The sequence below is a fragment of the Sciurus carolinensis genome, chromosome 12 (genome assembly GCF_902686445.1).
Source record: "Sciurus carolinensis chromosome 12, mSciCar1.2, whole genome shotgun sequence".
NCBI classification, from domain to species: Eukaryota; Metazoa; Chordata; class Mammalia; order Rodentia; family Sciuridae; genus Sciurus; species Sciurus carolinensis.
Genome location: NC_062224.1, coordinates 108063738 through 108086160, shown reverse-complemented (window position 1 = coordinate 108086160; position 22423 = coordinate 108063738). Strand labels below are relative to the sequence as shown.

Genomic DNA, 22423 nt, shown 5'->3' with positions numbered 1-22423 from the left:
TCTGTGGGCGCAGGACAAGAGCTCGGAAGGGTGCTGGTGCCTGGCAAGAACCGCCTAAACAGCAGCTTTGTCGCTACTGGTCACAACATAACTGGTGTTGCTACCATAGCTGCAGGGCAGAGGTGGAGGCTGCAGGGCAGAGGTGGGGGAGCTGCAGGGCAGAGGTGGAGGGGCTGCAGGGCAGAGGTGGGGGCTGCAGGGCAGAGGTGGGGGCTGCAGGGCAGAGGTGGGGGCTTCAGGGCAGAGGTGGGGGCTGCAGGGCAGAGGTGGGGGCTGCAGGGCAGAGGTGGGGGCTGCAGGGCAGAGGGAGGGGGGCTGCAATCTCAGGCAGGCAAAGTTCTGGCTCATTGGAATTTTTAACTCAATGCCAGTCCTGCTTCCCCAGTGTAGACTCTGCTCCTATTTGTGACCATTCCACGGGGGGCACACTTGGTCCATTTAAAGTTGAGTTTTTCCACCTGGTTGTAAACCAGAGCCCCTGCCATACCTCAGGATGGGGGAGGCCATGCTGAGAGCTGGCACCCCAGGGAGCCCTCCACCTGCAGGACTAATGGGGCTAATGTGGCCTCAGGGCTCTGAGCAGCTGTTGGACTCTACACCATCTACTCAGCAGGTGTCTGGGGACCCTCTGACATCTAAGGGTCTTAAATCCAAAGCCAAAACCAAATGGCAGACCTGAAGTGGGCTTTATCTCCTCAAGCCAACGATGCCACTCTCCACCCGGAAAACCCTGTGGGACTAGGTGGGAAGGAGGCCACAGGGAAGGAAAGGGCAAGTGCAGTGGTTGAAGTCCTTTATGGTTTCATGAAAAGACCTGGATGTTGCCTTGGAGTTCTGTTCCACACTCGGTGACCCTGGGCACGAGCCACAGAGCCTCATACACACCTTTCTCAGTATGTGTGTACATACACGTACACGTGCATGAATATGTACATATAGATATATGATTAAAAAAAGGGATGGTTAAAAACAGCATTGCACCTAAACAAATAAAGCAAAAAGTCTGTATGAGTTCACTCTGGGACAGACTTTCTTTTTGCTGTTCTATTTTTTCTCTCAATTTTCTACCAATCGTGTGTATGTTAAGAGGAGTTTGTTCTGAATGCAAGTCTCTAAACCACTTTTTTTCAACAAAAAGAGGTTAAAGTTGATTGAGGGTTTTAATTTAGACATTAAGAATAACTTTAAATAATGTACCATAGTGGTAACTTTAAAACTTCTGTTCTGTATCTTCCCCCATTTTGTGATTAGAAAAGTACACACATTTATTGTTAAACTATGAGAGAACAAAAAATATGCAGCATTGCGGTGGATGACTGGAAGCAACTCTTTTGGTGCCCGGAAGAAGAAATTGGAAGGAAACATGTCAAAAAGGCGATGGTAATTTCCTCTAAGCTTGAGATAATGAGTAAATTTCTTTTCCTATTGATTTAAAAAAAAAGATAAACAGCCAAAATTTCCAAAACTGGGAAAAATAATAGCAGTCTCCCACCTAGTATTCTGATACTGAAACTCAAGGAAACTGAAGGTCCAGGGAGCATTCCTAGTGGAAAATATCCATGCATTCAGTGGAATATATAAATTCAGGACACTCTCTGGAAAGCATAGGCAAGACATAAAACATTCATTTCTATAAAATTGAAACAATTTATCTTCCATTCTTGAGCAGATGGGAAGGTAAATTGAGGTTGATTTTTTTTCACCCCGGTGGTCATGTTGGAGGAAATAAGTGTTCCCGCCTCCGGCACTGTTTAAAATAAGTCTCTTGGTGCAGTGACCGCACTGGTCAGAGGCAGCAGGACAGTTGAGTGTTGCCTCCTGTGGAGGAAGGCAGTACTGTTGATGGACACCTGTCAGCCAAGTGCAGGGGGCAGGGGGAGGAAGATGAGTCTGCTTGGTCCTGGGGGTGGCGTGTGGAGGAGGTGTCTGTCTACCTCCCCTCTGCAGCTGATAACTCTCAGAGTGTGATGCGCCTCTTACGTCTTCATTTGCCCACCTGATTTCTCTCCAATACCCAGTTATTAATATAGACTGGCCACCTGTGGTCACAGGTCACATTGCTTTACTTCTCGGTCCCTCCACTTCCTATCCAGTAAAATGCAAGGAGTATATAGGCTGCCCCCAGCCACTGGTCTACAAACCCCTTCTTAGCTCACCGGAGGGGATGGTGCCCCATAAGACGGTGCTCCCCAGGTCTAGCTCAGGAAGTGCTCCCAAGTCTGCTGTGCCTTAGACTCATCGGAGGGGCAAGTCCAATGCACAGACTCTGGGCTCGCTTCTGGATCTATGGAATTAACATCACTGGGGATAGAAATCAGAAGTCAGTATTTTAAATAAGCTCCCTAGATGTTACCTAAGTAGCTGCTTCTCAGACTGGTCCCTGCGAGGACATGCTAAATAACCAAGGAGACAACTGACTTCAAGAAAGGAACAAAGGGCCTCACCCCATACTGACCACAGGGTCAACACTAGTTCTTCAAGGTTCTCGTGCGACTTAGAAAAAGGCGTCCCTCAGGGCAAATAAGCTCTTCATCTCAGAGCCGGCTCGCCCTGGCCAACACAGGCTCCCCGGTTCCCTGTCTGCAGAAGATGAGGCGCCTCCCTCTCTCCGGCTGGCTGACCACGCAATTTCTGTGAAAATGGGTCAAGAAAACTTATTTTCACTTGAGAAAAGCCCTGCAAACAAGACGCAGAGTCTGCGAAACCAACTGGGTGGGGTTTGGAGAGACTGAGGCCCTACCAAGCTGGCCAGAGATGCTGGTAGTGGAGATGCCCCTTCAAACACCCAGGCCCTACCTGCTCACCCAGGGAGGCTGGGGGCTCCTCCCAGGGGCAGCATCTCCACTGGAAGCAGCTACGGGGGCTTCTGCAGAGAAGGAAGTGGGGGCTTTGGGGTCCCTTCCAAGGGCCTCCTTCTTTGGAGTAATGGTGACATGAGAGGGGAGAAGAGAGCAGTCTGCCCTGCCTCCAGGAGGAGGAAGAGGAGCAGGCAGCTGGCAGAGTAGAAGAGAAACAGGAGGGGAACACAGATCGAGAAATAACCAGCAAGCAAATTCCCAGAAACCCGCCTGAGCAGCAAGTGACAGGATGGGGTGGAGTGGAAGGGGGCTAATGGGAAGGTAATCCCATTGGAGGATGGCGTGGCAGTGACCAGAGCTGGGCACAGACAGGAAGGTCTGGGCTGCGGGGCGGGAGAGGAGGTGCCTGAGACAAAGGAGGGGTCACAGGCTGGCTGACAAATCTGGTCTGAGGGGTTGGGGGAAGGTAGCCAGGGCAGCCCTGATGTGACCAGAGGGAGGGGAAGAAAAAGCCAGACGAAACAGGCAAAAAAAAATCAGGAACTGTCATGTGTCACAAAGGACTGTCTGACTCCAAGTGAGTCACTTCTGAAGAGACTCGGGGCTGGGGAAAGGCCAGACTCCGTCCAAGCCCTGGGCTGGCAATCGGCTCCATCCAACGTGCCAGTCACTGCCCTCCATGGGGTAGCCTTCGCGGAGTGGCTTTGACAGTCGAGGAGAGGGTTTCTGCTCAGCTTCGGGTGGCCAGGAGAAGGGAAGATGGGTTTTGGATCTTTCTGAAAAGGGTGGAGCTTGGTCTCAGCTCAATGCCAGGAACCCAGGGGTAAAGGCATCCTTTTCCCCAGCCCTGGCCCTTGTTCTGTGAGGGGTCTCCAGCAAAATGTTTAAAGGGGCATCATTCTGGCAACCCAATAAAACCACCTCCTGTCAAGGACAGGTTTGCAGAAAGACAGAGGGGCCGAGGCAGACCATGGGGAACACGGTCCTCACGGTTGGCTGTAAGAGGAAGCTGGAGCCTATGTTTGGGACATTTGCTCTTTTTAGAGATTTAGAGTCCCTAAGAAGTCGCTCCTGGGTGGATGAGAAGTAGGGAGAAGTCACAGAAATGGAAGGAAAGGAAAAGGAAGCAGGTGGGCCTGGGGAAAGGCCCTACTGAGGGAACACGGACCGTGCGCGAATGAGCATGTGGGCCTCTCTGGGGGCGCTGGCAGCGTCTCCTCCTGAGCAGCCCATGGAGAGAGGAGGGGTCTGACTGAGCGCGGCCCTTCCTGACGACAGCTTTTAAATCCTTGGAGAAACACCTGTTCATTTTCCACAGCAGGTTTCTTCCCGTCTCATGAATTATCACTCTGTCTCCATCCTTCAGCATTGAAACCTAGTGATATTTTATATTTCTCTAGTGGAGAATCTCCTTGGTATTGCCCTCTGTAGCCGAGATGCCAGAATAAGAAATCAGACTATTATTTACCAGGAATCTTCAAATGCATGAATTTAATCTAATTGTGGTATTCTGAAAAATGTATCTAGAGGCCCTTGGGTACACTTTTAATTTAACAAAAAAACATTATTATGGCCTTTCTTAATAACTCCAAAGTAGCTAAATAAATTTGTTTTTTTCTTCTCTCATATTTTCATGTAAATCAATCTCTCTCACCTCCTCCACCCTCCTGTATTGTTTTCGTTTCTCATCTGTGAAAATTTCCAATTTGTCTTTGCCATCCTAGCAAACAAATCTTAAATATAGACTCGAATAGTTCCCGGCTGTGTCCACGCAGCTACAGGGGTGGGAGGCCAAGGAGTTACTCAGTGAATTCACGCAGGGAAGGCAGGAGCCGTGGCACACCACTGGGCTGGGTGAGGACCCTTCCCCCGGGGGGCCTCTGACAGCTGGGTCACATGGGGGTGTGGGGAGGGGGTGTTGTGACAGGGAATGATTGATTTTGTTGCCAACATGGAGGGACAAGCATGTGACCTCCAACACCCCATGTTCTTTTAATGACCCATTAGAAATCTGCCATCCCTGACTTTAAATCTTTTTGAGGCTGATTTTACTTTTAGCAAGTAGAACCTGAGTTCAATGATTTTACAACCTTCCTCCTGGACTCCGTCACCTGGAGGAGGAGAGTAAGGGCTTCACCAGCCAGCTCAACACATGGCCTCTCAACCTGCCTCCCTTCTCCCGGGCGTTTTTGGCAGAATGCGAGTCACTAGGAAAGTGTTACAACCCCTTGATTCATGTCCCTTATACACATGCTCTCCAATTCTCTTGTCATTTTTTGCTGTCTGTTCTTGAAAACTTTTATCTGCAGGATAGTTTCAGGAGTATATTTTACTTGGAGAATCCACATAAATAAAAATCTAGACAGTTCCAATGGATTTCATGTTCGCTTGAATTTTTGTTTCTCTTGGGATTACTTATTTGATTTTGAAGGGTCTCAAAAACAATGCGACAGTCAACCTGGAACATCCCTCCTCTGCTAACAGCTCCGGGGTCTGCACACGTGAGAGTAATGTCTAGCGCTTCCATAAATGAGACCTCTGAGACCTAGACTTCACCTGACCCAGACTCCTCTGTCTCTGTTATTGACACTCTGACTGTATCTGCATTTCCTGGGAAAACCATGCTTTGTATGTCTCCAGGCCTCTGTTCCCACCGTCCCCTTCACTTAGAGTCATCTTCTCCACCTGTCAATGGTTCAAAATCCAACTTCTCCCGAAGTCCAGCTCCAGATCCTTCAACCTCCCGTAAGTCACCCCTGAACTGGAATCTCATGCACCACTGCTCACACCTCTACTCTAACAGGAGGTCTTAGAATTCAGTACAATTATTCAGTTACAGTCTTCCTACCTATGTAGACTATCAGTTCTTCCAGAGCAGAGGCCCCATCTTCTTATGTATAGCAACCTGGCACACTGGACCCCAAGGGTAACGGACTGAATGTTTGTTAAAATCATAAATGAGTGGGAGAATAAATGATGGAATATCCTGGTGAGAGGATTCTTGAAATACGCTGGCTCCCTCGCACACACAGATGTGTCCACACACAGCACAGTCGCAAAGGTTGTGCGTATCCTAACATAATACGTACGCATCACCCCCCACACACACAGCCAGGTAAAACAGAGAGCTAGACAGAAGCTGGGTAAAATTGCAGATGCAAGGCCTCTGTCCCCACAACCATCCATTTGTAACTTTTTTTATTAATGTCCTTGATCAGTTTTCTTCCCCGTCTGAAAGTCACGGATGCTTATTTCTATTTTTCTCCTGGTACAGCAACCCTGATTTTTCACAAAGGAATTTGTTTTAACTATTACTAGCCTAGGATTTGGTTGTTCTTTCTCAAAAGGATGTTCAGTTACCTGAACGTATGCAGCGTCAGAATGCTAAAGAAATAACATCAATCCCCACACGCAGGCTGCTTACCTTCACCCTCTGGAACATTAAACAAAATTTCCAGAAAAACCGGCCTACCATCGATTTTTCCATAATACCCCAATACGTATCATTATTTGGCAATCTGTCAGGCAGTTTTCAATTTCAGTGACAGTCTTTGCATTCAAAGCAATTTCGATTAATTTTGTGAGAATCATTTAAAGAAACATGGCAGCAGGTCCCTGATTTAAATCAAGATGCATGGCATCTTCTACTTTTCACTTTTCTTGTCATTTTAGGAGAAAAAAAAATGCAGTCATTTGTCTGGCGCTGTTTTATAAACATCAACCCAGGCTGCTTATCACTCCTGGTTCCTTTATCCTCAGGAGAGTCACAGTTTTTCTTTCCTGCTAACATTTGCTCCATTATTTTATTAGTGTTCAAAATGAGACCTTGTAGACAGTGATGATCATAGAATAATGGAAATTAGAGATGGAAATGACAGATTAGGTCTCCTTGCCCGTTTCCTGGGGCCAATGTTCTCGTCAGTCTGCAGCTCCGTGCTTTAGCCCGTCTTGTTCTAAATGACACCAATGCAGGGTCCCCACTGTTCCCTGAGGCCCTTGTCTACATCCGAAGACTGTCTCTACACACAGCCAGAGGGGATGTCGAAGGCTTGTGCAATTACCAAGGGAAGTCAGGCCCATCCTCATAGGACCCGTCTTCAAGGCCAGGGACGTGGAGGCTTGAGCGATTAACCACCAAATCCAATCACTGCAGAGAGCCAGACTGCAGCGTTCAGGGCAAAAGTAAAATGATATTTTGTAGTTGTTTTCTTCGGCAGCAAGTTTGCAGGGGATGAGTTAGAGAGGAGGGATCCATCGCCCTTTATAATATCGTACTCAATGAAAATCACGGTCAACTGCGAGCCGCAGCCATCCCATAAGCGACAGGCGGTAGGTAGGGCTGGCTCTGCAGCAACTAGGCAAACATGAATTTCAGCGGTTCAAAGAGGGAGGCAACTCTGCAGATTTTAAATAGTGAGCAGCTCTCTTTTTCATACTGCACTTGACATCTGTCTGCCAAGGCCTCTGGCTCCTCACCAATCCTTCAATCATAAAGACCACCTCAAACGTATTGACCCTTCTTAGGAACACCTTCCTCTGAATTTTGTGGACGGCCTCTCTGATCTCAGATCTGGCTGAAACCGAGCCATCCTTCATTTTCTCTAATAGAAAAATGTCACGGCATCAGGACTTCCCCAAGTTTTCTGACCTGTGACTCAGATTTCCTTCCCCTAACTCCATTCTCCCTTGTCCTTAGCCCACCACTTCAACCTGTTCCAGAGCATTTGCCCTCTTCTAAGGCCTGCGGGCATCGATCATGCCTTGACTAGTCATCAGCTGGCCAAGTGCTCAGAGTTGAGTTCCTCTATCCCCTTATCATAAATCACTCCCTGGGGCTCTTCAATCATTTTTATTGCTCTTCTCCAAACCCTCACCCATTTGTCACCATATTTATTGCTTTGAGAGTCCAGAACTACATTCAGTATTCTAGGTTTGGTCTCATCAGACTCATACAGAAGGGGCTCGCCGTCGACCTCAGGGACAAGAGACCTCTGCGGCAATGTCTGAAAGGAGATGCGCCTCTCTTTTCCACCTTGTCAGGCTGCAAATATCTAATTTTCAGTCCAAGTAGTCACTCCGAGATGTCATTTGCCTAGATTTCCTTCTTGTTTTCCCTGTTCCATTGATTTCTGTTATTAGTGAGCATTTATCGATCACTTCCCCTCCCCCACTACTTAGCTAAAGCAGAAAGCAGGCTCTCAGCATCCAAAATAAGGTACAAAATTGCTTTTTAAAAAGCAGTGAGAGGCATACGTACAGTGGTTTTATAGCAGTGTGGATATACTTAATGCCATAGAATTGTACACTTTAGAAACGATTAAAACGGTAAATTTTATGTTAGGCATGTCATCACAATGCAAACATTAAAACATGTGAAAAAATAAAAAATACTTCCAGATGTGGTGGCACATGCCTATAATCCCAGTGACTCAGGAGGCTGAGGGAGGTGGATCCTGAGCTCAAAGCCAGCCTCAGCAACTTATCGAAGCCCTAAGCAACTCAGTGAGACCCTGTCTCTAAATGAAATATAAAAAAGGGCTGAGGATGTGGCTCAGTGGTTAAGCACCCCTGGGTTCAATCCTGCTTCCCCCAGTACTAAAATAAAAATAAAAAGTAGACCTTGCTAGACATGGTGGTGCACACCTGTAATCCCAGCAACTCAGGAGGATGAGGGAGAAGGATTGCAAGCTCAGCAATTTAGCAAGGCCCTTTTTCAAAACAAGAAATAGAAAAGACTGGGATGTAGCTCAGTGGTAGAGCACCCCTTGGTTCAATCCCCCAGTACTGCATTGAAAAGATAAGCAAATAAGTAAATAAAGTACAAGGTAACTTCTTTGCCCCAGCCATGAGAGCTCGGGGGACAGCAAAGTACCCACAGGGAAGTAGAACTGGGGACCTGGCAAAGACAGGCTTGCTCATCCCAGAGTGTACCCTGAGATTTTGCACTTCACCCCTACTGATGGTGCTGGGAAAAAGTCCCTACTCATGTCAGTCTTGCGAAGCTGGTCAAGCTGCAAGAGCGCCACACCACAATCTGTGTGACTGCGGGTATCTGCCACTACATCACCGGCTAAGCTCAGCCTCCGGAATCCTCCTGGCTGGGCTGGATGTGAAAGGGTGAGGCCCAACCTGGGGTCCAGATCCCAGCTGACTGCTGCGGGCTGTGAATCAGAACCCTCATTCTGACTTGCAAATGGATAAAGGGTGATTTGGACGTTGTGGGGTGGTATAAACATGGAAAGGCACAGTGAGTTTCAACCCAGTCACTGTTCAGAGTATACCCCCCCATTAGCTCTGTGCCCCTCACACAGTAGCTCCTTGGCCTGTCTGTGAAAGGCAGCGGCATCATGGGAACCTGCCCACTGGCCATCCCCTTACTTACCCCTGGTTGGTCCCCCATTCATTCCGAATGCAAAGGTGCTTGTGGACTGGATCCTTCATGTACCCTTCGTAGCAGAGGCACTCCCCTTAGCAGCAGAACAGGGAGGAAGAAAGAGAAACACGTGAATGGGCTAAGGTAGCTGTGCTGGGGAAAGGTAACAGGAAGCGGTCAGATTAAACTCCAAGTGCATGACAGAGGCAGTACGTCTCCTCATGTCATGTATTCTCCCGGGAATGAAGACACCTCCAGCCTCTCAATTCTCCAGTACAGGACCACTTTCTCTACTGGAGGTGTCCCAGCATCTGCAACGCCCCTTCCCGGGTGCGCTGTGAGCACAGGGACCAGCAGCCCTTGGGGGAAGAGATGTTCTCTCTGCATTGTTTTGACATGCAGGACTTCAGGGCACCGACCGGCAGAGGATGAGTGTGGAAAGGCTGCAGACGCGTGTTACTGCGTCAGATGTTTCCGAGAATCTTGAAAGGTAGGTATCATTAGCTAGATTATGCCGAAGGGGGAAACTAAGGCATAGAAACATCGGAAGACTTGTCGACAGTTTGGAAGTGGCAGAATTAATATTCATCCCTGCGTCTGAGTCTAGACCTTCTCTCCCCACTATTTCAGGATGCTAGCTCTCAGAACAGCTCTACATTTAGAGGAGACCACATGTACCTATTATGGTTTTATAGGAATGCTGGGTTTCAGCTTTTGAGTGAAAATGGCTAATTATCTTGGAACGGGCAAACAGAAACATCATCTGCACTCTGTGTTCACTTAGGATATTACTATTCTGCATTATTATTAGTTCCTCCCTTGGTACCACAAAGTCCATGAACCCTCTGGAATGGCATGCAAAACTATCTATGTGTGTGCATTCATTTTCCAAGACAGGGTTCCATAGCATTCATTTGATTTACAGGCAGACCCCAAAAGGTTAACAATCATGGCCATATTTAGCATTGATCTTGAGGAAAATTGTTGCTACTTCCTTCTATTAATAATTCCACATGCAAAGCTATGTAACCCCAAACTACTGAGACCAGTTACAACAAAGCACTTGTTTTTGCTCTTTTAATGGCTGGTTATTTAATGCATAAATAAAAATAACAGCATGTGATTTCCTGAAATTGGTAAATAACAAAATACCATGCCTTAAATAGACAATAGGCATACAGACTCTTTATCACCAAAGGAAGAGACATTGTAAAGGGATATAAATAGAATAATAGCGTTGATTGTTATTTTCCATTTTTGAAGATAAAACCTAGTAAAAATGAAGTTAGGGACCCCAGAGTAAAGAAAGATAGGACTGGGTAGTCTGAGCAAGAGTGTTTTTGTTGGAGTTTAGCCCAAGTATTCACTTAGAGATTGACCTTAAGCTGTTTTCCATCAGGATCTCACTTCCAGGTCATGGGCACTTTCCTTCCCCACACCTTCCCAGGTCCCTGCACCAGGGAGTGGACTGAATGTAGGGAGCACTCAGTTTGTGAAAAATCCAAAGAGAATAAGAGATCACTACCCTGTTTGCTGTAAGGCAAATTCTGGTTTCCATATCAAGGGCCATATGCTACTAAGCCACCATGGGTCCACATTTACTGCCTTCAGTGAGGCCAAGCTATATCCAGAAATGGTCAGGGAGCTCTCAGCCAAACAGGAAAACACAGCTTGGAATTAGGCGGCTGGTGATAGCCAGTGAAGATTGTCCCTCTGATAAAAGGAAAGATAAAGAAGGCAAGAACCAGGGCAGTGAAAACAAAGGACAACACTGAGCCTGGCTTCATTCCTTATTAACTCCAGAACAAGTGTGGGCCCCAGGTTGAAAGCTTCCCAGGCCAGGGACAAGGTCACGTCCTCCAAAGGAGCCAGCCTTTCATAAATACTGGGTGATGGAAAATTAATTAATTCAAGGGGTTGCCCTACATTTATAGATTACACTGTCTCCCCTCAAGATGCAGATATCTAAGTCAATTAACAAGTCAAGGGCTCAAATATACTTCTTCTTTGGGAAAGATACTCTCCTGATTGTCCCTGTGGGCAATTAGGTATAAACATGATGTTATAAAACAGGAAGTCACTTTAGGAAGCTGTCAAAGCCATCACTCCGACTCTCAGAATAGTTTCGGCTGGACACTTGACTAGAATGAAGGATGTGCCAAACAAAGGCTGCCCTCTCCCACATTTGATATCTGGGAACCACAAAACACGTAAAAATAAATTCAGTAACAACCGCGTGTTCAAGTGGAGCCTCATTTTCCTAATGATGGCAATACCTACCATGTGTACAGCACATTTACCTTCTCAAATTGCCTTCACGGTCATTATCTCCTCATGAGGCTTCATCACTCATTACCATGTGGGGACACACTGCCGACAACAGATAAAGCTTTTCTCCATATAATGGCATATGTGGCCCACCGTAAGAGAAGCAGAAATTTTCAAACACATCAGACCAGAGTTTGAGGATATCCAAAATCTGCCTCTCAAAGGATCCTCATTTCCGGAACCCACCAAACTTGCCTCTTCTGTATTCCTCCACAAACCCAGTTTGGCCATCTACATGGAAAGGAGTGCAGACTTGATGAGGGACGTTGCCATGGCAACCAACTGCTAAATCTTGACTTTAAGAGGGGTTTCGTGCAAGCACGGGCTCCGACTGTTAGCTGTGAATTTTAAAGACCCCACAAGGGTGTTGGATGCCCTCCTAAGCTAGAAGTGTTACAGTCTCCGCATCTGCTGTGACAGATGGCGGGGAACACATGAGGTGCCGGCTCTGTGGTGGTGAACATAGGAATCCAACGGAGAGATGTGTCATGGCCACGGAGAATGCCCTGCCAGGGTAGAGTGTGCCCTGCGGGAGGCGCTTGGGCCTCCGCACTGCCAGGGAGGGACCTGCCACGGTTGGTGCAGGGTCTGGAGACTGCTCCGCCCGCCTCGTGCCTGGTACCCGAAGACAACACCTTGATCTGCCTTGTACGTGGGACAGGGCCTTTGGTTATTTCCCATCCTACAGAGGAAGCGCTGGGGCACAGATCTTGTGGGAGGATTAAAGAATGACCTTGAAGCTGGGGCTCCTCAGGCATGACTTGATCAATGCAGATCAAGTCCAAAAGCCCTGACTCATCCTGCTTCAGGTAGTGGTTGGCTTCTATTAACCGGAATTGGGTGTGCTTCATCTGAAAAGGGAAATCTCTGCAAGACATTCAAAGACATTCCTCTGATATTCCTCCCCTCTGCAGACATCAGCAAAGGGGGGTCTCATAGCCCCACAGGACTCTGAGAGGGGAGAAGAGAGGTGCCAAGGTGCATCTTGAAAGAAGATGCTTTAATGCAGCCAAAGAAGTGCATTTGGAATGAGTGGGCAATCCGGGTGCAGGAACAAAACAGAACCAGCTCTCCTGCCAAACTAGGTTCAGCAACTCCCAGGAAAGGTTAGAGAGAAAGGCAGTGGCTTGGAGCACGCAATGGAGCAGAGGCTGACTTGTCTAGCAACCTGGCTCAGTGGTCCTCGGCAGGTTTGCACTTCTCTACATGGCTGGCTCTGGCCCATGAAAGACCTGAGACAGAAGAGACTTTGGTGAACATCTTGGATCAAGATTAAAACTTGATTTAACTTGGAAGCCTGTGCTCCTTGCAGGCCTATAAAAGCTACAGATCTTGAAAAGGGCAATGAGGGTCTGTGGCCAGAATCAAGGGGCTGTGAAATTAAACAGGTGTGAGGAGCTTCCACAGCTGCCCATATGGCAGAACAAAGGCTGGTGGTGGAGGAAAGAAAAAAGTCACTGAAACCAGGTAGCATGTGTTTCCATAAAAACAAAACCAGACGGCAGACGGCCACAACAAAATACTTAGAAAATGCAGGAAAAGTCAACTTCAGCTGGATCCAGTGGGGGCACTAAGTCACATATTCTTAGTGCTTTGTGATTATCCCAAATGACCACAGCCATGCCTGGGAGGACCTGGGAGAGAATGTCAGAGTGCGGCTGGCAAAGGGGTTTGTCAGAGGGCTGCTACTCTCAGCGGCCACTTGGCAGGGGGATGATTCTTCTACCCAGTTCCCTTCCCAAAGGGCGAGCAGCACAAAGCGTCCTGGAGTGTGAACCGTGTGTCAGGCAGCATGAACTTGAAGTCCATCTTGGCTAGTAACTGGCTGACTGACCTTGAGCCAATTAGTCAACAACTCTGTAAAATGAGGCTAAAATACCATTTGCATCATAGCTTTATTCTAAGGCTTCAAAGTCTAAGTAAAACACAGTGCTTGACAGAGAGTGAGCACTCAATCAGCACAACCTATCCTGGTTTTTACCGAAAATCATTTTCCCACACATTCTCCACGGGTCGTCCCTGATGCAGCAGGCTTCTGGGAAGATGGACCACAGTGCCTTTTCTGAATTTGTCATCAGGCTGAAACTAACTTACACACACCTGAGTTATCTAATAACCCAATGAGAGGACTTGTCACCAGATCACAACTTGTCATCGGTGGAGATCTGCTGGAGGAGGGTCACAGTGCTCAGCAGGAGATGGAAAACTGCAGAGAAATCTCAGGGTATATATCTGTCATTCCTCAGGCACAACACATTCTTCAGGTCTGTGGACCCTGGGTAACGGTAAGAGCATTTGCTTGCATCTATTCTGTTCCAGGCATTGGATTAAGAGCTTTAGACAGGCTCCCTCCCTCCCTCCCTCCCAGAAAGCATGTTGCTGGACATAAATGTGGAAGGAGGCTGGATGGAGTAGTTAGCAAGGGTCCTCCAGCTCCATTACTCCACAGGATCCCAACCCATCTTTAGAGGGTCTATAAACTGGGCTGGGGGTTATGAAGAGGAAGCACAAGCTCATTCTGCCCCTGTCCTTGATGTGGTGTGCTTCTCACAACAGTATAATATTATCACAAGCTTAGTGTTCAAAAAGCATCGATTATTATCTCACAGTTCTGAAGGTCAGAAATCAGACTTGGTTTCATGGGGCTAAAGTCTGGGCATCTTCAGGGCTGTGCTCCTTTCTGGAGGCTAGAAAGCAGACTCTGTTCCCTGGCCTGTCCATCTTCTAGAGGCTGCCCACATCCCTGGTTCACCCCCTGTCCTCCATCCTCAAAGCCTGCAATGGCTGGCTGGGTCCCTCTACAGCAGATCACTCTGATATCCTCTTCTGCCCTCCTCTTCCACTTTTAAAGACCTTTGTGTTACATTGGGTTGACCCAGACAACCAGGACAATCTTTCTGTCATAAAGCTAGCTATTTGGAAACCTCCAGTCCCCATCCTCCCTGGCCATGCAGCAGAACACACTCAAGGGATTAGGATGTGGACGTGCTGAGGAGTCCCTTTTTCTGCTTCCTCTGGAGTACTGTGCAGGTGATGGGTAAACACAGGCGTCGCCTTGGGACAGTGTGAGGGCAGATGCCTGAGGGGAGCTGCAGGCACTGCTCCTTTGCAGTGACTGAGCATCTGTGTTTGTGTGCTTGTTTATGTGCATGTGTGTGTGCGTGTGTGGAAAAGTAGACAAGGGCTCTTGCACAACCCTATACATCCATATGGGCAGACCCCTCGGCATGGCTGGGAAAGCACATGTCCCAACACTCTGACATTTCCAAGGAAGCTAGCTGGAGGATTGTAAAAATAGCGTCAGCTTGACTTGAAGCCAATTCCCACACTCAGTTCTTTGGAGAAGGCTCTAGGATGGAGTGTGGGAGGCGATAAAGTTTCTTACTGATGAGCGTGTGGGATGACCACCTCATCCATGTGCAGAAAGAAGCAGGGCGGGGCCGGTGGGGGGGAGTCCAACTCCAGCATTAATGAAAATAAAGCTCTCTGTGGCATCATTTCTCAGCTGCTACCCCAAAGGAAGATGTTGAACCTGAGTTCTGCTGTGGGGTTTGTGTTCTTATTTTTAGCCTCTCTCCATGGTTTTCCAGTTGGAAATTCATCAGTCATCACATTTTCAGGGAAGGGGCTTCCCAAAGTCATCTTTAGTCAGGATCAGAAGTGAGACATCTGGAAGGAACAGAGAGTTGCAGGGAGAGCTCAGCAACCGACAAGCAGCTTCCTGGCACACAGAACGGCAGTGCTCAGTCATGACTGTTGCTTAAATGGTTTTGAGTGACAAATATGTTGGATCTGACATGTCTGGGGAAATTAAGCAACCCTTCATAATCCCACTTCTGCTCTGATTTTATGATAGATTAAACACAGACTCTCTCTGTAGGGAGCCATGGGACTCTGGGCAAATCATGGAACTTCTCAAGGAATCCAAATATTGATGTCAAATAAAGAGGTGGTTTATATCTGAGACCCCTGGAAGCATATGACACCAAGCCCTTCTTTTCACATGTAATCGTGGGTGCTTCCTCTTCTTCGAAACCCAAGTAGAAGCATCCAAGGTCCTCTGGAGATCATGCTTCTCTCAGAAGTGAGTTTAACAGTTAAGATTGTCCCAAATCCTCCTAATCCACACCAGCTGGAGAGTACGGGTCCCAGAGCCTGGATCAGTTGCATGGAGAGGATCCACCTCTGAGATGAGCTCTTTTTAATTTCTTCTGAGCACACGAGCTTTGGGCATGGTGCACAGCCCATCTGTTTGGTTTGGTGTTTGCCTGACAGCGTGGGCAGAGCAGCAAGCAAGCAATCTTAGACATCAGATGTTTAAAATGCTGTACTTTCTCTTCCATATGGGGGCCTAGAATCTCTGTGATGGGCCCACATTAAATAACTCTAAAATCTAAGAACATGAACATGAACTTTAGATGTCTCAGTTACCTGCTGCTCTTCCAAAGAGATTTAGCAAGGGATTACAATAGAAATAAGAGTTAGGTACCTTAGACGCGATCGTTGGTGAGATTCTTTCACCTGGGTGCCTGAAGAAGGTACATCTGCACGTGTGGGTATGTGCCTGTGGTGTAGGGGCTGCATCTGGTGGGTGTACTGACAGCTTGAGGAGCTGACCCATGCCTCCAGAAACCTTTTTCTTGTGAGACCATTTATTTGCTGAAAGGTATCATAATACTTCTTTGAGAAGGATCACTCTTGGTACTCAATGTACTGGAAAGAAGTCTTCGTAATGACTACTGCGGATGAGCCCCTTCTAGTGAAAGTACAGAGCAATCTGGAACCGGAGATCTATGCTGCTGGATGTACTGGATCTCGGGGTAACATGACTGCCTCAGCTCGTGTCACACCAGAATGCAGGACATCACACAGAGATGCCCCAGTCCCATTGACGGCATGACAAAATTAGAGATGCTCATATTCTGGCCACGAATCCCTCTCTAAATTCTTCAGATATATTTATCCGAAGAAGACTATTTGCCATGTCCCCCACATTTATGAGGAGAGATGTTCATTTTAATAGTATTTATAAAAATTAAAAATTTAGAGCCTCCTAAATGTCAAATAATAGGGAACTATTTAAATGAGCTATGGTATAGACAGACAAAGGATACCAAATGGCCATTAAAATTATACTATTGAGGATTATTTTGTGATTCTGGAGAACTCTGATGGAAAGTCAAGTGAAAAAAAAAAAAGCAAAAAACTCTACTAGACTTAGTATGTATCTAGGGAGCTTCAAAAAAAATCATGAGAGAAGGAATTGGAAGGGAAGACATGAAATTTCGAGAGGGACTTATTTAAGAGATAGACTATCATTTGCTGACTATCATTAGTCGACTATCATTTGCTTCTATAAGAAAAATTTCCAAATTTTCTATAATAAACATGCATCCATTGTGTATCATGACATGGCTGTGCCCAGCAGCTGAGTACCACTGACTAGATGACAGATGAAGCACAGAGTCCACTCTAACTGGTCTTTTTGGAGTGGGGCTACAGGGAGGATCCTGCCAAGGCTTCGGCAAGATGGCTGCACAGCTTGATGATCAGCGGCCCCACGACATGCTGGCAGCTGGCATGGTCCAGGCTCGAGATGGCAATGGGACACTGGAGTTGAGGGACACGGTCTGAGTTTTGAGGGAATGACTACAAGAGGCACGATCTCTCTGACAGTTACCCGCTGCCCGGTGCTCCTGCCTACCAGTTTCGGGGTCACATTGGTGTTCACAGGGGTCCAGGAGCCGCCGGGCACAGAGGTCCATGGCCCAGGGCCCACTGGAGTTCTGCTGAGAGAAGAGCACCACTTGGGCAGGGTTCAACCAATCACTGGCATCCAGCTGGCTGCCCTCCAGCAGGATGAAGCGGCTCCCTGCAGGGAGACAGAGAGGAAGCACGTCTTATATGCACATACGACACACGTACACAGTCACGAAGGCAGAGCAAGCCCCATCCAAGACCATTCCTCCCGCCTGACCTCGCCTGTCATTAGCACCAGAGCAAGGGATCGGCAGATGGAGTGTCGGCCACCACGTGGGCTGGTGTGGGGCCAGGGATGTTAGGCCTTTCAGCCAGATCGCCCCCGCTGTCCTGCCCCATCCCATCTTGCCAGAGTGTTCCTAAGGGATACAGGGACAGAGCAGCTCTGTGATGGCTGTGGCATGGCTCCATCAGACCCAGCCACGGGCACGGGCACTCATCCAAGGAAAAGGGACCTGCTGCCTGTCTTCACTTGCCATGAAATAGCAGGCCCTCTGACACTGCAAGCCGTCCCCACCTGTTCCCAGCCTCACGGCAACTGAGAGAACAGACGTTAACAAGTCAATTAGGTGCTGTGGGCTTAAGTGACTCAGGCACTCTCAGGACCTGTATTACTCCCTCATTATATTGGGGTCCCCCTGGATGGAAGTAAATGATTGCTTCCGAGTTCTAGGCATATAGCAAGTTACTGCCATTAGGAATTTCTCACCTGGGCAAAGCAAACCGAAGCATGGCTAATCCTTAAACACCTCTACTACTCCACTGAGCTTTCCCAAAGGCTAAGGGAATCTTGATGGCTACCTACCTACCAGTGTAGCTCTGCATCTCTCTACAAAGACAGGGGCTTATTTTAAAACTAACAGAAAGAGAGTGGGTATGGGGAAAAAGAAGTGCTCTTTTCAATTTGCTTTCTTAGCTTGTCTGTGGGCCATCCAATCTTGTCCTACATCTTACTTGTTCTGGTTTACAGCCCCCCACACCTGCAGGAAGAGGAAACAGTGGCCTCTGGTTTCTGTATCCTCTCCCAACCCAAAACCTTCCACTCCAGGGCAGGAGGTCACCTTCTTGGAAGAATGAGCTCACCATCAGCAATCAGGTGCTCGGGGACGTGCAGTGTGATTTTGACAACCAGAGGGCAGCTGACGTGAGAGGAGCACACGAGGCCGATGACACAGCTGGTGATACTGATCAGGGTCAAGGTGGTCTTATTCACAGGACTCCGGGGAGAGCCCACTAAAGTGAGGGGAAAAAAGAAGACATGGTGGTAAAAATCCCAGCACTGAAAGTCCAACTTGACTTTTTGTGTTCTAACTCGGCAAAGAGGGGAGGGAGTTGGCAACCATCACCCACCACAGGTGAGAAATGTCTCCGGCTGCCTGACCTCAGAGACATTCATTCTCGGAGATATCGTGTCATCAGTTAGAGTAGGACACTTGGCCAACTGGTGACCCTCAGGGTCAATCGCGGTGAGCTGGGTGCAAATCCTTTGCACACTGCCTGGGCCAGGTCCACAAAAGAAGTCATAACCAGGGACCCTCTCCCTCTACTTGCCTTGCTGAGCTCCAAGTTCTGGCCCAGGGAGGCAGGCACGAGCTAAGCCTACCCTGCACTTCCATAAGTGTCCACAGAGGGCGCTCTAGCAGAGGTTCGAGTTCCCTGGCACAAAGGGAGGAGTCTCCTGAGCAGGAAGAGTTTGTGCTTTCTCTAGGGGTGATAGTCCTACCATTCTGAGCCCAGACTGAGGAAAATAGGGCAACTCTGATCTGGATGAGTGGATGATGTCACATCAGAAAGCTCCCCACATTCCTGCAATCATTGGAAGGAATGGTCTTTGCTGGGAAGAATACTCCTGGGTAGTCCCACTCTGGGGATGGGGAGGGAGGGGTTTGGGTTTTGTTTATTTTGCAGTTGGGTTTTTATAGTTTTTTTTTTTTTTTTTTTTTTTTTTTTTGGTTGGGGAGGCTGAAAAGGATAAAATGGTAGTAAGCAGAGGAGATACTTTTTATGTGGAGGGCAGAATAGATGTGAGCAAGTCAACAAAACATATAGGCCTTTAAGAATTCTCTTCTGTTCTACGTTGATATTTATTATTAATAGCAATGAAGGGTATCCACTATGGTAGACACCATGCTGGGTTTCACATACATTATTTTCTTTTTTATATCTGCTTCCTTACAATACACCTCTAAGTCTGTATAGTAATGACCTACTTTATAGAGGAGAGCAAGTCTCAGAGAGATGGACCACATCATGACAGTTCACACTTAGGCAGTGGTGACCACCAGGGCTGGGCATGGTTCGTATCACTGAATGATACCAGGTAAACATTGTGAGGCAACTCCCATTAAGGAACAGAGAGTTAGAGAGGCTTCAGGGCAAGTTTAGGGCTGAGCAGTTATAAAGGCACGGAGCTGGGATCAAAACGCAGATCCAACTGAGGCTCCAGCCCACAGGAACGACGAGCTATTCCTTCTTTTGGCGAGGAGGAGAGGTTTGAGGGCAGCAGGAAGCCTCTGGTTCCTCTGTCCTTGCTGGTTGGAGGTATTCCATTCAGGCTAGTATCCTTCCAGAATGGAGTTCATCTCCCCTCACTCAGATCTCCAGCCCCACCAGCTTCAGCAGCTCATCCCCCTCCAGAGCATCCCTCGGACAACAAAATGCAGCCCGTCCACAACTGGACTTGCCACCATCTCTCAAGCCCTGCTCCCATTTCCACTGCCCAGCAAATGGCTGTGGCATCAGTTTGATTTCACGATTCCAAAAACTCCATCATTTCTAACCCTTCCCTCTTGATCTCAGGCCACCCTCCTACCAACAATGCTATTCAATCTTTTTTTTTTTTTTTTTTCATTTTGTGTCCCAAATTTCTCTCACTTTCCTTCTCTTCATCTCTACCTCCCCCTACCATTTTGTACCAGTGCCAGGGCAGTAACCATCCACCTGTCTGACACATCTTGACCCCCTGCCCCACCCAACCTCCACACTGCCCCCAGAGGGATCCTTCACCAAGTGGGGCTGAGCAGGGCAGCCCTCTGTAAATGCTCCCATGACTCCAGCTGAAAGGGCAGGTCCACGCCCGGCCCAGTCAAGGCCACGTCCTTTCTGGCTTCTGCTGATCTTCCAGCTTTGTTTCCTAAGCAACCATACCCTAAGTTTAATTCTAATAAACTATTTGCTGCTCCCAGACGAGACCATCATCCTTTATGTCTCAGTGACTTTACACATATTATTTCCTCCTCCACAGAAGGCCATTTTGTCACCTTGTCATCCCGGTATACACCTACTCTTCAAGTCTCAGCTCAAACAATATCACTCTGTAAACACTTCCCTGAAACCTTCAAGAGCAGATTCTCACTCCCTGTTCATCCAGTCCTCTGTGCACCTGCTGTTACAGCTCTTATCACGCAGTGTGGCATGTCCTCACTGTTTACAGGCACTTGCCATTGCTCTCCGTGACTGCGATAACTTGCTGACATCCTTGACTCGCTCCTCTGTCTGCCTCACTGAGTCATAATCCAGCATGCCTACCTGGCTTCCTTATTTGCCCACAGAAGCAAGTGCAAACCTAGTCACATGAAGTGTGTATGGTTCTTTGGCAGCTAACCTGTTCTCTAGCCTCGTCCCTACTACACCAGTGGGTTTATGCTTATATCCCACCTAGAGCTACCATATTGAATTTTACTTCCTTGGAAAAACCACGTTCTTGTGCCTTCAAGGATCTTCATGTGCTGTCCACCTCTCTTGAAATGTTCTTACCCTGTACTTCTTCTCTTTCAGGAAGTCCTACACAATTTATATATCACACTTCTAATTATTTTCTTCTTTGCTGCCTCCTATTGCTGCCAGGCAGGATTAACTGTCCTCTCTCCTAAGTACTCATTTTACTTTATTTATACCATTAAATGAAGCCTTATCATTGTGCCATGTTTTCATGTTTCTACCACTATCGTAAAGCCTGACCCATAGCAGGTAGGTTATAAAATGCTTTTGCTGGTCTGATTGATGTATCTAGTCCAATTAAACAAGCACTTACAAGCTGTATTATAAGCAAAATCCTTTACTAGGTACTTTGAGAAAATAATTAGGCATGCTCCACCCCTAAGATGCTTACAGTCTAGTTAACAGCAATAGACAGCTGATGTACTAAGGAAAGCTTGGCATTTAAAAGAGTTTTAAGTGGTTAAGGAACTCATTCTAATTCATTATCAGGGATTTTCTTAAACAAGATATTAAAGAAGGACACGCCCTGTTTGGATGTGGCCTGGGTTGGACTGGCCTAGGACAAGAACCTGCTGTATTAATAAGTAATGAGGAACAAAGGAGAGGGTGAGGCTGGCATCCATTCTCAACTCCAGGACACTGAGCTTAGCTTAGCTTTGGAAGCTAAGCTGCCCAGAGTCCCATGGATCGCTTCAGAAAAATGGTGAGAAATGTAATAATTTAGAATTAAAAGCTTCTTCCAGCCTCTGGAAAGGATGCCCTCGGCATGAAGAGATTCAAGTGGAGGAAGGACAGAGCTCGAATGTACGTCTTTTGGGGGGCACTTGTTAAATACTGGCTGGGAAAATGCTCGTGAGCTTAGCACAAGGTGATGTCACTCATCCTTCCCTGTATCTCAAGATGACTTTGTCCAAGATTTTAAGATGGGGCACTACAGAAACCTGAGATCACACACTGGAGAGATCGAATAGCAACAATAGAGATTTCATGGGACTTCAGCAGCTGCCAAAACACCCTACCCTTGAACATAGTTTAATCTTGACAGTGGTCCAATATCTGAGGTACTGTCAACCCACTCTGAGAAGCTGGTGCCTTATCCAGTATCACAAAGCAAGTGAAGGGTGGAGCTCACTGGTGTTTGGGCACAGAGCTCCCTCAGAGATGGTGGTGATGCCAGCCAAGTCACAGGCAGTGGCAGCTGCAGCTGCAGCAGTCACATCTCAAACCACTAAACACCAGCGTTGAGTGGCTGCTTGGAAGGACAGCTCTGTCAGTGCCGACCGGAATGAATTTGTCACCTAAATTCTGCCAGGAAGGAAGAGGGGCCTAGATCCAGACCATGAGAGTCTACCAGGTAGAGAATTAAAGGTCAAAGAAAATTACACATTTTTCAGGCTGTAGAATTCCCGCAGCACCCACCTAGCTCAATCCCCATGCCAATATG

At 47.5% G+C, this 22423-nt stretch overlaps 1 protein-coding gene across 3 annotated transcripts in view; it reads right to left on the bottom strand.

The window, feature by feature from the left end:
• The window catches only part of Astn1 (astrotactin 1), a 284134-nt gene that overhangs the window by 130194 nt on the left and 131517 nt on the right, over positions 1-22423 (bottom strand). For all 3 annotated transcript variants that reach the window (XM_047521201.1, XM_047521202.1, XM_047521203.1), the window contains exons 6-8: positions 18343-18492; positions 17204-17371; positions 9181-9265 (exon numbers count right to left, since the gene is read on the bottom strand). In XM_047521201.1, the coding sequence (XP_047377157.1) occupies positions 9181-9265; positions 17204-17371; positions 18343-18492 (403 nt within the window). The remainder of the gene's footprint in view (positions 1-9180; positions 9266-17203; positions 17372-18342; positions 18493-22423) is intronic.